Below are 18,688 nucleotides of genomic sequence, written 5' to 3'. Positions count from 1 at the left end.
TCTCTGGCAGCAGCAGCAGTGGCTGGAGAATTCAGGCCATGGTGTTACAGCGATAGGGCCTGGGTGGGATTGTTGTCGGTCAGTCATTACAGGCTCAATGGACTGAATACACTGTAGAGATTCTATGATTCTGTAATTTGGAGGAAAGCTCAAATATTTATTGCCATTTCACTACTCACTACTCACAGCGCCAGGGATCCTGGTTTAATTCTGACCTCAGGTCACTGTCTGTGTGGAGTTTGCATGATCTCCCCGTGTCTGCGTGTGTGTTTCCTGCAGGTGCCCCGGTTTCCTCCCACACTCCAAAGATGTGTGGGTTAGGCTGATTGGCCATGCTAAATTGCCCCTTAGTGTCAGGGAGATTAGCAGGGTAAATACATGGGGTTATGTGGATAGGGGTTGGGTGGGATTGTGGTCAGTGCAGTCTCAATGGGCCGAATGGCCTCCTTCTGCACTGTAGGGATTCTATGATTCAACACACACAACTGAATTATGAATGGATTGTGTGTGCCTGTGGTTAAAGATTGAAATACCCCTTATAATTATTAACATTGGACGCATGGCTTCAAAGAATAAAATAAAGTTTAACTTTATTTATTAGTGTCACAAGTAGGTTTACTTTAACACTGCAATGAAATTACTGTGAAAATCCCCTGTTTGCCATACTCCGGGTACACTGAGGGAGAATTTTGCATGGCCAATGCACTTAACCAGCACGTCTTTTGGACTGTGGGAGGAAAACGGAGCACCCGGAGGAAACCCACGCAGACATGGGGAGAACGTGCCGACTCTGTACAGACAGTGACCCAAGGCCGGAATTGAACCCGGGTTTCTGGCGTTGTGAGGCAGCAGTGCTAACCACTGTGCCTTAACCTCGAACGCATGAAATACAAAAACAAATGCAAAATAGTGCGGGATGCTGGAAATTTGAAATAAAACCACAAATTATTGAAAATACTCAGCAAGGTTCGGCTGAGTCCAGGGGAGTGGGGTGGGGGGGGGGGGGGCAAGAGAGTTAATGTTTCAGGTGGAGATGAACTGTTATCAGATTTTGGAACACAAGGAAGTTTCTTTTCTCTATATGGTAGTTATTCTGAGCTGCAAAGCGAGGCATCTGTCTGACCTATGTTAATTTTCAGATTGTAACCAGTCACTGTGTGAAGAGGGTTTAGAGAGAGGGAACAGGGGTGATGGTGAATACGAATGCAGGACTGTAGTATCTCTCTCACACAAGATATTTAAATTTGGGGGAGAGGAACACACTGTGTGACACCTCTCTCGAAACCCGGAAACCGAGTGAGGGCGATCGCAGATTAACACACACACACACACACACAGGAAAGAACAAAAAAAAGTAACTGTAGCGACAGCCAGATTCAATAGAATCTGAGGGTGCCAGGTCCAGAAGAGGTCAAGTCGCTCGCTGTGGGGATAAAGAGGGGAAGGTGCCCTCCAATCTTCACATTCTGGGGAAGAGTGAAGACTTTGGCTTGGCTTCTCCTCTCTCCCAGACACATTGTTGGATGTAGCGAGGAGCAGGAAAAAAGGGAGTACAGTCCCCAGGGCGAGAGGGCTCTGCCCCCCCCCTTGCCTCCGACAACCCTGCACTCATGACTTCTCCCTGCCAGGACGAGGAAGAGTTTGACTTCAGTTTTCTCTTCGAGTTTAACCAGCGCGACTCAGCCGGCAGCAGCCACGGAGGTTGGTATATAGCCCCACTCTGCCTCTCCTTCTTCCACCACCCCCCACCCCCTTGTGTAGCCACCTCTCTTTAAAAAAGTATTTGAATGATCAACTCACTATGGGAAGAAAGCCAAGGGGTGACAATGGAGTAAGGCTGGAAGTCCTATCTATTGGAACACCTTGAAAAGCAACTTCTCCTCGATGTGTTAGAATACCACTGGGGTTCGGAAACGTACAAATATTGAGTGCAGCAACCCACGTGCTGCATATATATATATATATGTGTGTGTGTGCTTTATCTCTACGCCCTTAATTTCCTGTTTTTCTTCTGTCATTGCTAAAAATGTGGTCGAGTATTTTATTTCTCCACAGCGTTTGCTGATTTGATTCATTCTTCTCCCACTCGTATGTAACACTCCTGTCAAAACTACTCTGATTCCCTGTAAATGCTACAGGTTTGGGACAGCGGGGGATGGATTGCATTTTAGACTGTTGTTTTCGAGGCAAGGCGACTATTTGATTGTTTTTTCAGTTGGGGTGGTGGGAGGTCTGTACCTGTACTGTTTCAGGTGTTTTCTCCCGAGAGAGGGAGATTTACCAATTGTAATTCCAGAGGTCACTATGCATGGCTGCTGCTAAACAGGGAATGAGGGATGTTAGCAGTGATCAGGACACATGCCAGAAAGCTCTGTGACTATCACTATTCTCTATCCCGCCCCGCTGCTTATTGGATATTGAGTTTCAGATGAATTAAAACTCTTTCTAGGTTAACCACCTAGTGCAGAAGGATGCCATTCGGCCCATCAGGTCTGCACTGACTCTCTGAAAGACCATCTCCCAAGCCCAGCCCCCAGCCCCATAATTCTGTGCATTTACCATGGCAAATCCCTCTAACCTGCACATCTTGGGACACTAAGGGGCAATTTATCATGGCAAACCTTCCTAGCCTGCACATCTTGGAACAATAAGGGGCATTTAGCATGGTCAATCCATCTAACGCACACATGGGCATCATGGCAGCACAGTGGTAAGCACTGCTGCCTCATAGTGCCAGGGACCTGGGTTCAATTCCAGCCTCAGGTCACTGTCTGTGTAGATTTTGCACATTCTCCCCATGTCTGCGTGGGTTTCCTTCAGGTGCTCCAGTTTCCTCCCACAGTCCTAAAATGTGCAGATTAGATTGATTGGCCATGTTAAATTACCCCTTAGTGTCAGGGGACCAGCTAGGGTTAATACGTGAAGTTATGGGGATAGGGCCTGAGTGGGATTGTGGACGGTGCAGACTCGATGGGCCAAGTGGCCGCCTCCTGCACTGTAGGAATTCTATTGTATGATCATTGGACTGTGGGAGGAAGCCGAAGCACCCAGAGGGAACCCATGCAGACATGGGGAGAATGTCTTTGACAGTCACCCAAGGCCGGAATTGAACCCAGGTCCCCGGCGCTGTGAGACAACCACCATGCTGCCCCATAATAGACCATCAATCCCTCTGTGCCACCGTGTCACCTGCTTAACCACTGCTGAAATCTTCAAATCCTAACCCCCGACTCTATCCTGCGCACCACTGTTCACTCAGAGCTGAATCCAATGATGTGTCACCCCTGCGTCCTCTGACAAGCTTCAAATCGTGCACCCTAACTACTACTAAGGTAACCTCCACACCTATGGGGAGACGGTAGCAGAGTGGTAATGTCACTGGACCAGTAATCCGGGAAGCCTAGGTTCAAATCCCACCATGACCATCTGGTGGAATTCAAATTCAATTGATAAAATCTAGAATGTAAAGCTGGTCTCAGTAAGGGTGATTATGAAATTATTATTGATTATCATAAAAGGATGAGACGTGAAGGAATAGGGCCTATAAAAGATGAAGGCGGGAAAATCTGTACGGAACCAGTAGAAATGGCAGAGGTGCTTAATGAGTATTTTGCCTCGGGTTTCACAGAGGAGAAGGACCTGGGTGGATGTACTGCGGGCTTGGGGTGGACTGAAAAGATTGAGTATGTGGACTTTAACAAGGAGGTTGTGCTGGAATCTTTGAATGACATCAAGATAGATAAGTCGCCGGGCCTGGATGGGATGTACCCCAGGTTACTGTGGGAGGCGAGGGAAGAGATTGCAGAGCCTTTGGCGATGATCTTTGCGTCTTCGATTGAGATGGGGGAGGTGCCGGAGGATTGGAGGATTGCGGATGTGGTTCCTATTTTCAAGAAGGGGAATAGGGATAGCCCAGGGAATTACCGACCGGTGAGTTTAACCTCAGTGGTTGGTAAGCTGATGGAGAAGATCCTGAGGGACAAGATTTATGAGCATTTAGAGAAGTTTAGTATGCTCAAGAATACTCAGCATGGCTTTGTCAAAGGCAGATCGTGCCTTACGAGCCTGGTGGAGTTCTTCGAAAATGTGACTAAACACATTGACGAAGGGAAAGCGGTAGATGTGGTTTATGTGGATTTTAGCAAGGCGTTCGATAAGGTCCCCCATGCAAGGCATCTAGAAAAAGTGAGAGGGTATGGGATCCAAGGGGCTGCTGCCCTGTGGATCCAGAACTGGCTTGCCCAAAGGAGGCAGAGAGTGGGTATAGATGGGTCTTTTTCTAAATGGAGGTCGGTCACCAGTGGTGTGCCCCAGGGATCTGTTCTGGGACCCTTGCTGTTTGTCATTTTCATAAATGACCTGGATGAGGAAGTGGAGGGATGGGTTGGTAAGTTTGCCGACGACATGAAGGTTGGTGGGGTTGTGGATAATCTGGAGGGATGTCAGAAGTTAGAGAGGGACATAGATAGGATGCAAGACTGGGCGGAGAAGTGGCAGATGGACTTCAACCCTGATAAATGCGTAGTGGTCCATTTTGGCAGGTCAAATGGGATGAAGGAGTACAATATAAAGGGAAAGACTCTTAGTACTGTAGAGGATCAGAAGGACCTTGGGATCCGGGTCCATAGGACTCTAAAATTGGCCCCGCAGGTGGAGGAGGTGGTTAAGAAGGCGTATGGTAGACTGGCCTTTATCAATCAAGGGATTGGGTTTAGGAGTCCGGGGATAATGATGCAGCTATATAAGACACTCGTCAGACCCCACTTGGAGTACTGTGCTCAGTTCTGGTCACCTCATTACAGGAAGGATGTGGAAAAGATTGAAAGAGTGCAGAGAAGATTTACAAGGATGTTGCCTGGATTGAGTGGCATGCCTTATGAAGATAGGCTGAGGGAGCTCGGTCTTTTCTCCTTAGAGATTCGTAGGATGAGAGGAGACCTGATAGAGGTGTATAAGATGTTGAGAGGCATAGATCGGGTGGACTCTCAGAGGCTTTTTCCCAGGGTGGAAATAGCTGCTATGAGGGGACACAGGTTTAAGGTGCGGGGGGGGTAGGTACAGGGGAGATGTTAGGGGTAAGTTTTTCGCACAGAGGGTGATGGGCGAGTGGAATTGGCTGCCGTCAGTGGTGGCGGAGGCAAACTCAATAGGGTCTTTTAAGAGACTCCTGGATGAGTGGGACTTAATAGGATGGAGGGTTATAGGTAGGCCTAAAAGGTAGGGATATTTTTGGCACAACTTGTGGGGCCGAAGGGCCTGTTTTGTGCTGTAGTTTTTCTATGTTCTATGTTCTATAAAACTTATCTGGTTTACTAATGCCCTTTTGGGGTGGCACAGTGGTTAGCACTGCTGCCTCACAGCGCCAGGGGCCCAGGTTCAATTCTGGCTTCGGGTGACTGTCAGTGTGGAGTTTGCACATTCTCCCCATGTCTGCGTGGGTTTCCTCCGGGTGCTCCAGTTTCCTCCCACAGTCCAAAGATGTTTAGGTTAGGTGCATTGGCTATGCTAAATTGCCCCTTAGTGTCCCAAGATGTGTAGGTTAGGGAGATTAAGAGGCTAAATATGGGGGGTTACAGGGATAGGGGCTGGGTGGGATTGTTGTCAGTGCAGGTTCGATGGGCCGAATGGCCTCCTTCTGCACTGTAGGGATTCTCTGATTCTGCTTCTCTCAGTGGGTTCTGGTGACCTTGCCCGCACCCCCTGTGCCACCGCAGGGTTTGACTATAAAGCTCTCTTCATTAATCCTCTGCATGTCACACTGTATAAACTGGAACTCTGCTGCACATATTCACTAATCTCCATTTGGTTCCCCATCACCCACACATCCTACAACCTCCTTCAGCTACGTATACCCAGTGTGCATATTCTGCTCTTGTGACTCTTGGCATCTTTCGACCCCTCAATATGCCTTGGAGCCTTCAGCTGTGTCGATGCCACATTGTGATATTCGCTTTCCAGGTGTCCCAAGCTCTTCCTTCTGGAAAATGTGCGCCTTATGCCTGTATCTTCACTGGCTTCTCCTAATGCTTCCCCCATCTGTTGTTGCTGCTTGGAAGCACTTTGGGATGTTTTATTAAGCTTCAGAGTGGTGTATAAATCAAGTTGTATTGCAGGCTGTAAGCACACAACTCAGGGTTGATAACTGCCACTCGAACTCTTAGCTGCAGCCCTAAAGTGAGTGCAGAATTACCAGTATTTCCATAAAGCATAACAAAGCAGCCAGCATCATTCCAGATGTGGCATCAGTAATAGAGTGTAGGAGATAAGTGTCAGCCTTACTGATCTCCTATGCTTAACGCTGCAATTGTATGTGGCAAGCGCAGAGAATGGATGTCTAAATGATGAATAAACCATCGTAAATGTAAAAGTAGTGATGCTGTCAGTTTCAGATTATCAGCCAGCAATATCATGGCAGTTTGATTATTGTGGACAAATGCATGAAAATGGCAAGAAAAGCTCATTCACTCCAGAAAAGCTCATTCATCTTGTACTGGAACTTCCCCATTGGGAAAGCATAGAAAGATTTGCGGCATAAAATGAGGCCATTCAGCCCACCATGTTTGTGCTATCTGAAAAAGAGCTATCCAGTCTAATCCCTCCTTCCAGCTCTTAGCCTGTAGACCTGCAGGTAATTTGATTTGATTTATTATTGTCACATGTGTATTAGTATACAGTGAAAAGTATTGTTTCTTGCGCGCTATACAGACAGAGCATACCGTTCATAAAGAAGGAAAGAAGAGAGTGCAGAATGTACAGGGTGATAGCTAGGGTATGGAGAAAGATCAACTTAATATAAGGAAGGTCCATTCAAATGTCTGGTGGCAGCAGGGAAGAAGCTGTTCTTGGTGGTAATGACACCTCCAAAGCAGTACCTGGTGTGTTTTCAAATGCAGTGAAGGCTTTTGCCTTTCAGACAGTCCCTCTGCCATTCCCTCTGGGTGAAAACATTTCTCCTCAACTCTCAGTAATCCTTCCACAATTCTAGTACTCAGCTACATTTTGAACTTCCAGATCTTTTATTTTTGGTTCTCACTGCTCTGCCTCGCAGGCTATTCCAGACTTGAGGCACTAATCTGGGCAGGTCTTTCCAGTGATGGTTTTAATTTTTCTTCTCACCCACTGGTAGTAGTATTCCAAGACTTAAGCACAAGGTCTAGCTGACAGGTCAGTGTAGTACTGAGGGAATGCTGCAAGTTTGCATGTGAGGTCTTTAAATTGAGAGACTAAACCAACCCCAGCGGGCAAATTTTACTGCTTCGTCCATCACGGGAAACGGAGCAGGTGAGGGGGGGGGCGGACTGTGGAAAGGTCCGATGACCTTGGGCAGGATTTTCTGGTTTCGGGGCGAGTGAGGCTGGAAAATCCTGCCCCATATCTGCCCTCTCAGGTGAATGCAGTAGATCCTGTGACCATTGACAAATGGTCAGTGATAATCATTTCACCAACATCAACAATTGTATTATCTGACCTTTTTTGATTTGATTTATTATTGTCACATGTATTAGTATACAGTGAAAAGTATTGTTTTTCACCCGCTATACAGACAAAACATACCGTTCATAGAATACATAGAGGAGAAGGAAAGGAGAGGGTGCAGAATGTAGTGTTACAGTCATACCTAGAATGTAGAGAAAGATCAACTTAATGCGAGATAGGTCCATTCAAAAGTCTGGTGGCAGCAGGGAAGAAGCTGTTCTTGAGTCGGTTGGTACGTGATCTCAGACGTTTATATCTTTTTCCCGACAGAAGAAGGTGGAAGAGAGAATGTCCAGGGTGCGTGGGATCCTTGATTATGCCGGCTGCTTTTCCAAGGTAGTGGGAAGTGTAGACAGAGTCAATGGATGGGAGGCTGATTTGTGTGATGGACTGGGCTTCGTTCACGATCCTTTGTAGTTTCTTGTGGTCTTGGGCAGAGCAGGAGCCATACCAAGCTGTGATACATCCAGTAAGGATGCTTTCTATGATGCATCAATAAAGGTTGGTGAGAGTCATAGTGGACATGCCAAATTTCCTTAGCTTCCTGAGAAAGTGGAGGTGTTGGTGGGCTTTCTTAACTATAGTGTCGGCATGGAGGAACCAGGATAGGTTGTTAGTGATCTGGACATCTAGAAACATGAAGCTCTCGACCATTTCCACTTCATCCATGATGATGATGTAGACAGGGATCATTTATCTTATCGTAGTTTGAGGGTCTTGGAATGTCCAGATTGGTTGCTGTATTTCCCTACATCACAACAACACCTACGCTTCAAAAGTATTGCAACAGTTGTGAAAGGCAATGTATACGGATGGGTTCATTCCTTCTTAAATGTATGTTCTCTATCCCCATTCTCCTGCCTTAATTTTAAGTTATATTATGGATTCATTTTGTTTGTGAAATAGATGATGCAGTCTCGGTCCACATTTGTGTTGTTAGCGATTGCTGGTATCAAAGCTGTTATCGATGTGTGATGACAGGGGCTGAAATATTCATACTTTATTTCTCTGCATGACAATAATGACTATATTTCAAAAGAACTTTGTTGGCTCTGAAATCCTTTGGGGCATTCTGAGGTTGTGAATGGTGCTATATAAATGCAAATCAAGGAAACCCTACAGTGCCAGTCAACCCGTCGATTGCACCGACAGCAATCCCACCCAAGCCCTACCACCATAACCCCACATATTTACCCCGCTATTACCCCTGGCACTAAGAGGCACTCTAGCATGGCCAATCAACCGAACCTGCACATCTTTGGAATGTGGAAGGAAACCGGAGCACCTGGAGGGAATCCATGCAGACACGGGGAGAACGTGCAGGCTCAACACCCAAGGCCAGAATGGAACCCGTGTCCCTGGTGCTGTGAGACAGCAGTGCTAACCACTGTGTCACTGTGCCGCCCTAATGATTATGAAAATGATGATATTTTCTCTCTCTTCCTTGGACTTTTTCCCCTTTCTATGACCTGCAATGAATTGCAAATCTGTTATACTATGGAGGGCAATTCTCCCAGCCCGATGCGCTGCTCTAGCGGGGTCAGGGCTGCCAGAGGAGTTTGGGACTGTTTGGTGGGGGTCAGGACTGTTTGGGGGAAGGTCGGGATTGTTGGCCGGGGGAGGAGGTGGGGGGTGTGGGGAGGCAGAGGTCGGGACTGCCCGGGGTGGGGGAAGGTGGATCAGGAGATCGGGGCTGGCCAGCTAGAGGGGACACAGTAAGAAGTTTAACAACACCAGGTTAAAGTCCAACAGGTTTATTTGGTAGCAAAAGCCACACAAGCTACCAAATAAACCTGTTGGACTTTAACCTGGTGTTGTTAAACTTCTTACTGTGTTTACCCCAGTCCAACGCCGGCATCTCCACATCAGGTGGAGGGGTACAGCAAGAAGTCTCACAACACTAAGTTAAAGTCCATCAGTGGGCTCACCTGATGAAGGAGCAGCGCTCTGAAAGCTTGTGGCTTGTGCTACCAAATAAACCTGTTGGACTTTAACCTGGTGTTGTGAGACTTCTTACTGTGCTTACCCTAGTCCAACGCCGGCATCTCCACATCAGGTGGAGGGGGACATTGGGGCCGGCTCGGGAGGCCAGCGATCGAAGGGTGGAGGGTTGGAAGGCCAGTGATGGGGGTATGGGGGTTGCAGGGCTGGCCAGCGATCGGGAGGCTGGCAGTGGGGTGTGCCACTGTGCATACGCTGATCTGTCAGAGCCTGCTCAGCACGATGCTGCTGGCCTCTTGGGCGGGAATAGGCCCTGCCCACAGAATTTCACAGTGAATCACACTGTGATATACAGTGTCGGAGATTCATTCTGGAAATCACGCTAAAAAAAACAGCGAGATTTACGCCCATTTTCCGGCAAGTTGGGAACTTAGAATTTTTTTGGGAGAATCCCGGCGTCTGTGTGATATTATCCATGACTATGTCTTTAACTCTCCAGTCAAACTGACTAACAATAACTATGAAAGTGACATAAAATTGTTATTTTTAGCATCTCCACCTCTTTATAACCAATGGATCAGCAACTTACTTACAGCTTATTTTGCAGGAAAGTAACATCCAACTTAAAATCCATCCTCAAGTGTCTGTAGGTGATGGGTTAATTCTTTCCTGTGCATTATATTACTGGCACACAAGTACGTTTTCCATTAAAGTATGAATCAATATGTGGAATTTTCTGCTGTGGTGTTATTACAGAAACTTTCATCTGTGATGGGCACTTAAAAAGTTCATGCAAAACAAATCACTTAAATAAAAAAAAGCAGCATCCAACCAGTTAATAAAAAACATCTGAAGATCTTGAGGCTGAAGATGTCTAAAGGAACTAAACCTGTCGCTTGAGCCTTTGGGATTCATAGAATCATAGAAGCCCTACAGGACAGAAAGAGGCCATTCGGCCATCGAGCCTGCACTGACAGCAATCCCACCCAGGCCCGATCCCCGTAACACCATATGCTTACCCTGTTAATTTCCCTGACACTAAGGGGCAATTGACCATGGCTCATTCATCTAACCTATACATCTTTGGACATTCAGGGGCACTTCAGCATTGCCAATCCACCTAACCTGCACATCTTTGGACTCTAAGGGTCAATTTACCATGGCCATCCACCTAACCTGCACATCTTTGGAGTGTCGGAGGAAACCGGAGCACCCAGAGGAAACCCACGTAGACATGGGGAGAACATGCAAACGCCACACAGTTACTTGAGGCCGGAATTGAACCTGGGTCCCTTGTGCTGTGAGGCAGCTGTGCTAACCACTAGGCCTTTGGGCCGCTCTGTTTAATTTTCACAGGAGTCTACTGATGCCTTTGAGGGTCAAAATTGTTGACTAAAAACGTACTTCTTTGACGTGAATGTGGCTAAATCTAAATTAAATTACATCTTTATTGCTAGAATTGCTAGCTGAATGAGCCCATGGTGATTAACCTTGGTAACTGATGCTGTTCTCCCAAATAGTCTAAATTCCTTAAAATGTACAGCTTCACCCTCGCCAGAAGTCAAAATAGTTGGTGAATTTCTATGCTTGGGAAGGTGAGGAATGTCAGTACTGAGAATGGAATGTTTTTCTACATTTTACATCAGCTATCTGCATCAAGCCTTGCCAGATCACCAGGCTGCTATATTTGTTCTAAAGCTCTCTCCAGTGTGCCTCAACAATATGTCTGAAAACTAACCTTGGAAGAGCATCTCTACTATGCATCAATGTGACATTGCTGTTCTCCATGCCAACAATTCTTTTCTATGAGTGAGAATTACCTCTCTGCATCAGATTGTAGCTACTGGAGCGGCATGGTGGCACAGTGGTTAGCACTGCTGCCTCACAGTGCCAGGGACCCGGTTTCAATTCCAACCTTTAGTAATCCTCCATGTGGAGTTTGCACATTCTCCCCGTGTTTGCGTGGGTTTCCTCCGGGTGCTCCGGTTTCCTCCCGTAGTCCAAAGATGTGCGGGTTAGGTGGATTGGCCATGCTAAATTGCCCCTTATTGTCCAAAGATGTGTCGGTTGGGCGGATTGGCCGTGGTAAATACATAGGATTAAGGCGAAAGGGTGGGGATGAGGGCCTGGGTAAAACACCCTGCCAGTGCAGACTCGATGGGCCGAATGGCCTCCTTCTGCACTGTAGGGATTCTGTGATTCCTACCAGGAAATCTGCTGTCACTGTGTGTCACACTCGTCTGTCTCGTGGCATTCCCGCACATTCACTGTAGCTCGCCTGTCATTCAACTATGCTTAGGTCGATCCCTCTTTCTTCTCCCTCTCCCTCTTGACTTTGTCACCTAGAAAAGACCTCTGCAGGTTTCCAGCTCTGATCAAGTGGCTGAACTACTGAAATATTCTTTTCTGGATCTCACTTTTTAAGGGTTTTTTTTTGCCCTTGCAATTTCAAGCACATCTTCATTTCTCATGGCCTGTGTATGGAATTTTTGGGATACAATTCCTCGATTTTCTTCCACAGATGATTATTTATTGTCCAACATAAAGGTTTGGGCAATTTGTACTGTAGAGTTGTGCACACCAGGAACTGGTGCTGCTGTATTTTGATTCTTGGAGTCACCATTCATGGACCACATTCTGACACTTAAACTAAATCCACCTGCTTTACTGTGGTAAACTTTTAGATTCAAGTTCTCTTGGACCTGCCAGCAAAGCTAGGGAGGCAGATTTAGTCACTGAAATGCCACAAGGCCATTCTTAGATGAAGATCCCTGGGAATCTGAACTAAAACAGTACCAGTATAAAAGTGACTGGAGCCTGGCTTATGTAAGAAGTAGTAAGTCTGGGTTACATTCATGTATAGATGAGTAAACCAGTGTGCCACTGTGTTCCTCTTTGTGGAAAACCAAGATTGCTACATGGAATTAGAGGGAAACTTGGGTTGTTCATGGTTTAAAGAGACAACACAAATTACTTCCAAATGCTTTGTACAAGTCTACTTGTGAAAATGAAGAATTTAAACCAAATTGGGACTCAAGTTAACTGAATTTCTGTGGGGTGGCAATTGTCCAGATGCAAAATTGATGTCCATTTGTATTCACTTCTTTCTTAATTCTCAGCCGAGTGCTCAATTTCTGCCCCACCACCAAAATGGACCCCATCAGTCTCGCAGTGGACACAGAGAACTTCTACTGTGCCTCCGCCAGTATCTTCACATTATTACTTTCATAGTGCAGAAGGAGGCCATTTGGCCCATTCAGTCTGCACTGACTCTCCGACACTGACTCTCTTTCCCAGGCCCACCCCCTGCCCCATCCCTGCAGCCCCACTCATTTACCCCACTCATCATCCTAACCTACATATCTTGGGACACCAAGGGGCAATTTAGCATGGCCAATCCACCTACACATTTTTGGGTGGTGGGAGGAAAATGGAGCACACGGCGGAAACCCACGCAGACACAGAGAGAAGGTGCAAACTCCACACAGACAGTCACCAAAGGCCGGGATTGAACCCGGGTCCCTGGTGCTGTGAGGCAGCAGAGCTAACCACTGTGCCACTGTGCCGCCCTTTGTCCTTTCCAGCGAATCTGTTTTGTAAAATTCTTGCATTCAAGGAGTGGCGTTAAAATCCCCATGAGAATTAATTATTAAGCAGGCGACTGCACTTATCTTGTGAAAATAGTTCTGGTATGGTACTGGAACTGTTTAAAGAAATTGCAGTTGTAACAATGGTGAAATTGCCAGCATTTGTTGTCATCACTCTGAAACTGACAGCAACTTCTGACGTGCGCAGTTAAACATGGAAATCGAGAGGATGTTGTCCGTAATTCCTCACTCCTCCACACGGTTCACTGTTGAAATCTCTGCAGTTGGAAATCATCTAGAAATCACTGAATTGCTGTGAACTTCAATTTTTCACCTCATTTGTTTTTGTTAAAAAAAATCCCTTAAGAATGATGCTATGTATTGGAGCTTTTAATGGGGCAATAAATAGGTCATAACCACTGTTGACCCTCCCTGACCCTGAAAAAAGAAAAATTATTAGTGGAATATCTGATTTCTCCATTATGATAAACAGTTTCATACATTGAATATTCTTTAACAGTAGATGGCTTATGATGGCTTTTTCAGATTCTAACTTAATCTCATTTATATCTATGTCCCAATCTTTATTCAAAAAGACAAAGGGAATATAAATGATGTAAATACTAATATTAGCACCATTCCTAGCCTTTATTATCTCTATTTAAATTCCTTTTGTCTTTTTGTCTGTGCCATTCTTATCAAATACAGCCCCCCCCCTCGCCCCCCCCACTCTCATAGTATGAACCTTGCCCTAGTTTCCTTGTCTTCAGCTCTGATGAGGGTCATCCTGACTCAAAACATTGGCTCTATTCTCTCTCCATTGGCTCTATTCTCTTTCCATTGGCTCTATTCTCTGCTGTCAGACCTGCTGAGATTTTCCAGCATTTTCTGGTTTTTGTTTCACATTCCAGCATCCACAGTATTTTACTTTTATAAGAACATAAGAACTAGGAGCAGGAGTAGGCCATCTGGTCCCTCAAGCCTGCTCCGCCATTCAATAAGATCATGTTTGATCTTTTCGTGGACTCAGCTCCACTTACCCGCCCGCTCACCATAACCCTTAATTCTTTACTGTTCAAACATTTATCTAACCTTGCTTTAAAAACATTCAATGAGGTAGCCTCAACTGCTTCACTGGGCAGAGAACTCCACAGATTCACAACCCTTTTGGGTGAAGAAGTTCCTCCTCAACACAGTCCTAACTCTGCTCCCCCTTACTTTGAGGCCATGCCCCCTAATTCTAGTTTCACCTGCCAGTGGAAACAATCTCCCTGCTTCTATCTTATCTATTCCCTTCATAATCTTATATGTTTCTATCAGATCCCCCCTCATTCTTCTGAATTCCAACTTCTTGTGATTCATGCACAAGGACACCCAGGTCCCTCTGCACAGAATCACATCGCAATTTTTTACTATTTAAATAATAGTCCATTTTGCTGTTATTCCTACCAAAATGGATGACCTCACATTTACCAACATTGTACTCCATCTGCCAGGCCCTTTCCTACTCACTTAGACTATCTATATCCTTTTGCAAAGAACCGTAAGACCATAAGACACAGGAGCAGAATTAGGCCACTCTGCCCATCGAGTCTGCTCTGCCATTCAATCATGGCTGATATTTTTCTCGTCCTCATTCTCCTGCCTTTTCCCCATAACCCCTGATCCCCTTATTAACCAAGAACCTACCTATCTCTGTCTTAAAGACACTCAATGGCCTGACCTCCAAAGCCTTCTGCGGCAAAGAGTTCCACAGATTCACCATTCTCTGGCTGAAGAAATTCCTGCTCATCTCTGTTTTAAAGGATTGTCCCTTTAGCCTGAAGTTGTGCCCTCTGGTTCTAGTTTTTCCTACTGGTGGAAACATTGAAACATCCTCTCCGTGTTCACTCTATCCAGGACTTGCAGTATCCTGTAAGGTTCAATAAGATCCCCCCTCATCCTTCTAAACTCTAACGAGTCCACACCCAGAGTCCTCAACCGTTCCTCTTCTTCTGAAACGTGCAGACTTTCAGCGCCCTTTGCACACTTTGCTCTGCCGCTCATCTTAGCGTCATCTGCAAATTTTGACACGCTATACTTGGCCCCCAACTCCAAATCTTCTATGTAAATCGTAAACAATTGCGGTCCCAACACTGATCCCTGAGGTACACCACTCATCACTTATCTTAGGTAGGATGAGATATTGGGCGTTAAACCAGGGGCACATCTGCCTGTTCATACAAAAGATTGCATAGCTCTGAAGAGACACAGCCATGTTCTCCCAGTGTCCTGAGAAATGTCTTGGGTTCTCCCTTCACCAACATCACGATCATGGAATAACAGGTCATCAACCACACAGCTCTTTCTGAGAGCTTGCTGTTCATATTTCAATTGCTCTCTTTCCCCATGTAACAACAGGAACTACACCTCTAAGAGTAATTTATTAACTGCGAATTGCTCTGGGACACTCTGAAGGTGAGAAAACTGTTAATATTGATTCTGGCTGTTTCCTTTTACGTAGTGGGATTCAAAAGAATTAATCTTGAGCGTTACTTCAAGTTCAACCTAAACCACAGGGCGAGGAGACACAAACTGGGAAAAATGCGGGTTCGGGATTGATGTTGGAAAGCATTTCTCCGAGTGTCCCAAAGCAATTCGCGGTTAATAAATTACACTTAAGGTGCAATGTAAGCAAATAGAGCAATCGACTTGTGCACAGTAAGACCCCATAAACCACAAAATACTAAATGGCAAGTTATTCGGTTTTGGCTGAACAAGTGCTAAACTCATTTAAAGCAGTTGGGAGAAAACCTTTGGATCTTATAACTTTCAATTACCTCCATCTACACTTTCCGCTGCCTCGGTAAAGCAGCAGGACATTCTCTCTTCCACCTTTCTTCCGTCGGAAAAAAGATACAAAAGTCTGAAGTCACGTACCAACTGACTCAAGAACAGCTTCTTCCTGCTGCCATTAGAATTTTAAATGGACCTACCTTATATTAAGCTGATCTTTCTCTACAACCTAGCTATGACTATCGCACTACATTCTGCACCATCTCCTTTCCTCCTCTATGAATGTAGCCATGGGTTGGAGATGCTGGTGTTGGACTGGGGTGGGCACAATTAGAAGTCTCACAACAAGTTAAAATCCAACAGGTTTGTTTGAAATCACGTGCTTTTGGAATGCTGCTCCTTCATCAAGTGAGTACGGATACTACTGTGGTCATTCACTTGATGAAGGAGCAGCGCTCCGAAAGCTCGTGATTCCAAATAAACCTGTTGGATCTTAACCTGGTGTTGTGAGACTTCTTAACTGTTACATTTGTGTATTTAGCTTTTATTTGTATTTGCAAAAGTTTCTTTCAAACAAACATGCTTAATGGAATTATTATCGTTCTTTTTTCACAGAAGCCTACAATTTTGCTTCACCACATGTTACAGTCACTCCATCTACAGGTGTGGTAAATCCATCCATACCAATATCCTGTCATGGGCTGCAGACCTCAAGTCCAGTGGCTTCTTTGCTGCCATCAGCAAACCAGATGATGGGATATGGGGCAAACATTGACAGTGGAGTTCCTAACTACTACTTGACTCCAAACATAAGACCAAATGGTGCTCCAGCTCTTGAGAGTCCACGAATAGAAATTACTCCTTATCCAGGAATACATATTGGCCATAATCAGTTTACTGGTGAAACGGAGCTAGATGGACTTGAGAATGGTTCTGGTTGCAAGCGCTCCAATTCACTAGTTACCCTGACTTTACCAAATGCAGATGTGTACCGAGATCCTTCGTGCTTGAGCCCAGCAAGCAGTCTTTCTTCTCGAAGTTGCCACTCTGAAGCATCTGAATCCAGTTACTCCATTCCATATGATACCTCTCCACTGACCTCTCCCTGGCAGTCGCCATGTGTCTCCCCCAAGGGCACTGCCCACGAGGAAGGATTCCCTCGCGGGCAAGCCGCGTGCACCCTTTGGAACTCACCGAGGCATTCACCCGGCACTTCGCCCAGAACGAGTATCACCGAGGAGAACTGGCTGAGCCCACGGCCAACCTCGAGGCCATCGTCGAGGCCGCCGTCTCCTTGTGGTAAAAGAAGGCATTCGTTCAACGGCGGATACTACCGCCAACCGTCCTATTCACCACACCATTCTCGGACCCCCTCGCCGCAAGCCTCCCCTCGGGTAAGCGTGACTGAGGAAACGTGGTCGGGGAGCGGAAACCAGTACAATTCTGCAATTCTCGCGGCCATCACAGCGCTCACCACTGACACTTGTATGGATATCAATGACAGTATTCCTGTCAAATCCCCAAGAAGAACTATACAAGACCAAAACCCTTCAATGTCCCTCAAGCCTGAACCAGGGAACGATGAACAAAGTGCTTTTTCGCCATCTGGAGACCCATTGCAAGAAGAATTTCCTGCATCTTGCCTTCTTATCAAAAAAGAAACTTTCTGTGAACAGTATTTATCAGTACCTCAGCATCCGTACCCATGGGCTAAACCGAAATCTGTGTCATCACCATCATCATCATCATCCTTTGCCAGGTACGGAAGGTAGAAATCTATGATTCTTTACTCCCAGACCATGCTAAATCTGTAGCTAGCTTTACACAAATAACATTGAAAAGTGGCAGACTTTCATAAGAAGGAAAACTTGCATTTATACAGAGGCTTTTGCAACCTCTGACTGTCCCAAAGTAAGCTTTCAGTTTATCTATTAGTGTCACAAATAGGCTTACATTAACACTGCAATGAAGTTACTGTAAAAATCTCCACGCTCTGGCACCTGTTCGGGTACACGGAGGGAGAATTTTAGTATGGCCAATTCACTTAACCAGACTGTGAGAGGACACCGGAGCACCCGGAGGAAACCCATGCAGACACAGGGAGAAAGTGCAGACTCCGCACAGACAGTCACCCAAGCCGGGAATTGAACCTGCGCCTCTGGCACTGTGAGACAGCAGTGCTTGCTGCCCCTTCATAGTACTGAAGTTTATAGAAATGATGTATAGCTGAAAATGGTTCTGCCCACCTCTCGTGTAGGCTTTTGTATGCAGTCAACCACACATTCGTTACTATTTATTGCACGTACACTTGCCCACGAACTTTTTATTGGCTTTTGCACTGGGATTTGGAAAATTAGATAGTTATTCTGGCATGGCACCCATTGCAGGTGATCTGGGACCTGTGTGAATAGTGGCAAGCAACAGTGTATGTCCTTAACCAATCCTTACTGAGCCATGCAGAGTTTAAACCAGGAAGTATCAATGAGAATGCTTAATTCAATGCTAAACCGTGCACAGAAAACAAAACAGAGTATGAAAACGGGATGAAAAGAGAGGGATAAGATTTTTTTTAAAATTGTTCAAATGTTTAAGTTCCTAATATCTCCAACAATAATTACAGTCTGAAAGAATGAGACCTCACACTTCTCAAAGTAATTTTTCACTACCAGAGAGGTTGTTTGAAAGTAATCAAGGCTCAGAGCACTGTTGAAAATTCACTCACACTGGAATGGGCCCTCACCTTTTCCGGTACATGTAGGGTGTGTCTATCACATAAGTCAGCAATGTCTTGCCATTTCATGTGTTTCAACAGTGAGCCTCTGAGGGGGAAATCTGTGTCGCACGTCTTCAGGAGGAGCAGGGCAACTTGGACAGCAACTTTCTGATTCGCCTGACCATATATTTTACCA

At 45.8% G+C, this 18,688-nt stretch overlaps 1 protein-coding gene across 4 annotated transcripts in view; it reads left to right on the top strand.

Moving 5' to 3' along the window:
* Window positions 1-18,688, top strand: part of nfatc1 (nuclear factor of activated T cells 1) — a 300,700-nt gene that overhangs the window by 12,085 nt on the left and 269,927 nt on the right. For 2 of the 4 annotated variants that reach the window (XM_078216844.1, XM_078216843.1), the window contains exons 1-2: window positions 1,288-1,701; window positions 16,395-17,538. In XM_078216844.1, coding sequence (XP_078072970.1) covers window positions 1,611-1,701; window positions 16,395-17,538 — 1,235 coding nt within the window. In that variant the 5' untranslated portion in view covers window positions 1,288-1,610. Of the gene's footprint in view, window positions 1-1,287; window positions 1,702-16,394; window positions 17,539-18,688 lie in introns of those variants that run through there. The other 2 variants (XM_078216846.1, XM_078216845.1) reach the window with 1 other exon arrangement.

Source organism: Mustelus asterias, chromosome 7 (genome assembly GCF_964213995.1).
Source record: "Mustelus asterias chromosome 7, sMusAst1.hap1.1, whole genome shotgun sequence".
Lineage (NCBI taxonomy): Eukaryota > Metazoa > Chordata > Chondrichthyes > Carcharhiniformes > Triakidae > Mustelus > Mustelus asterias.
The sequence above is the reverse complement of the archived record's forward strand: the minus strand, read 5'-3'. Positions and strand labels throughout refer to the sequence as shown.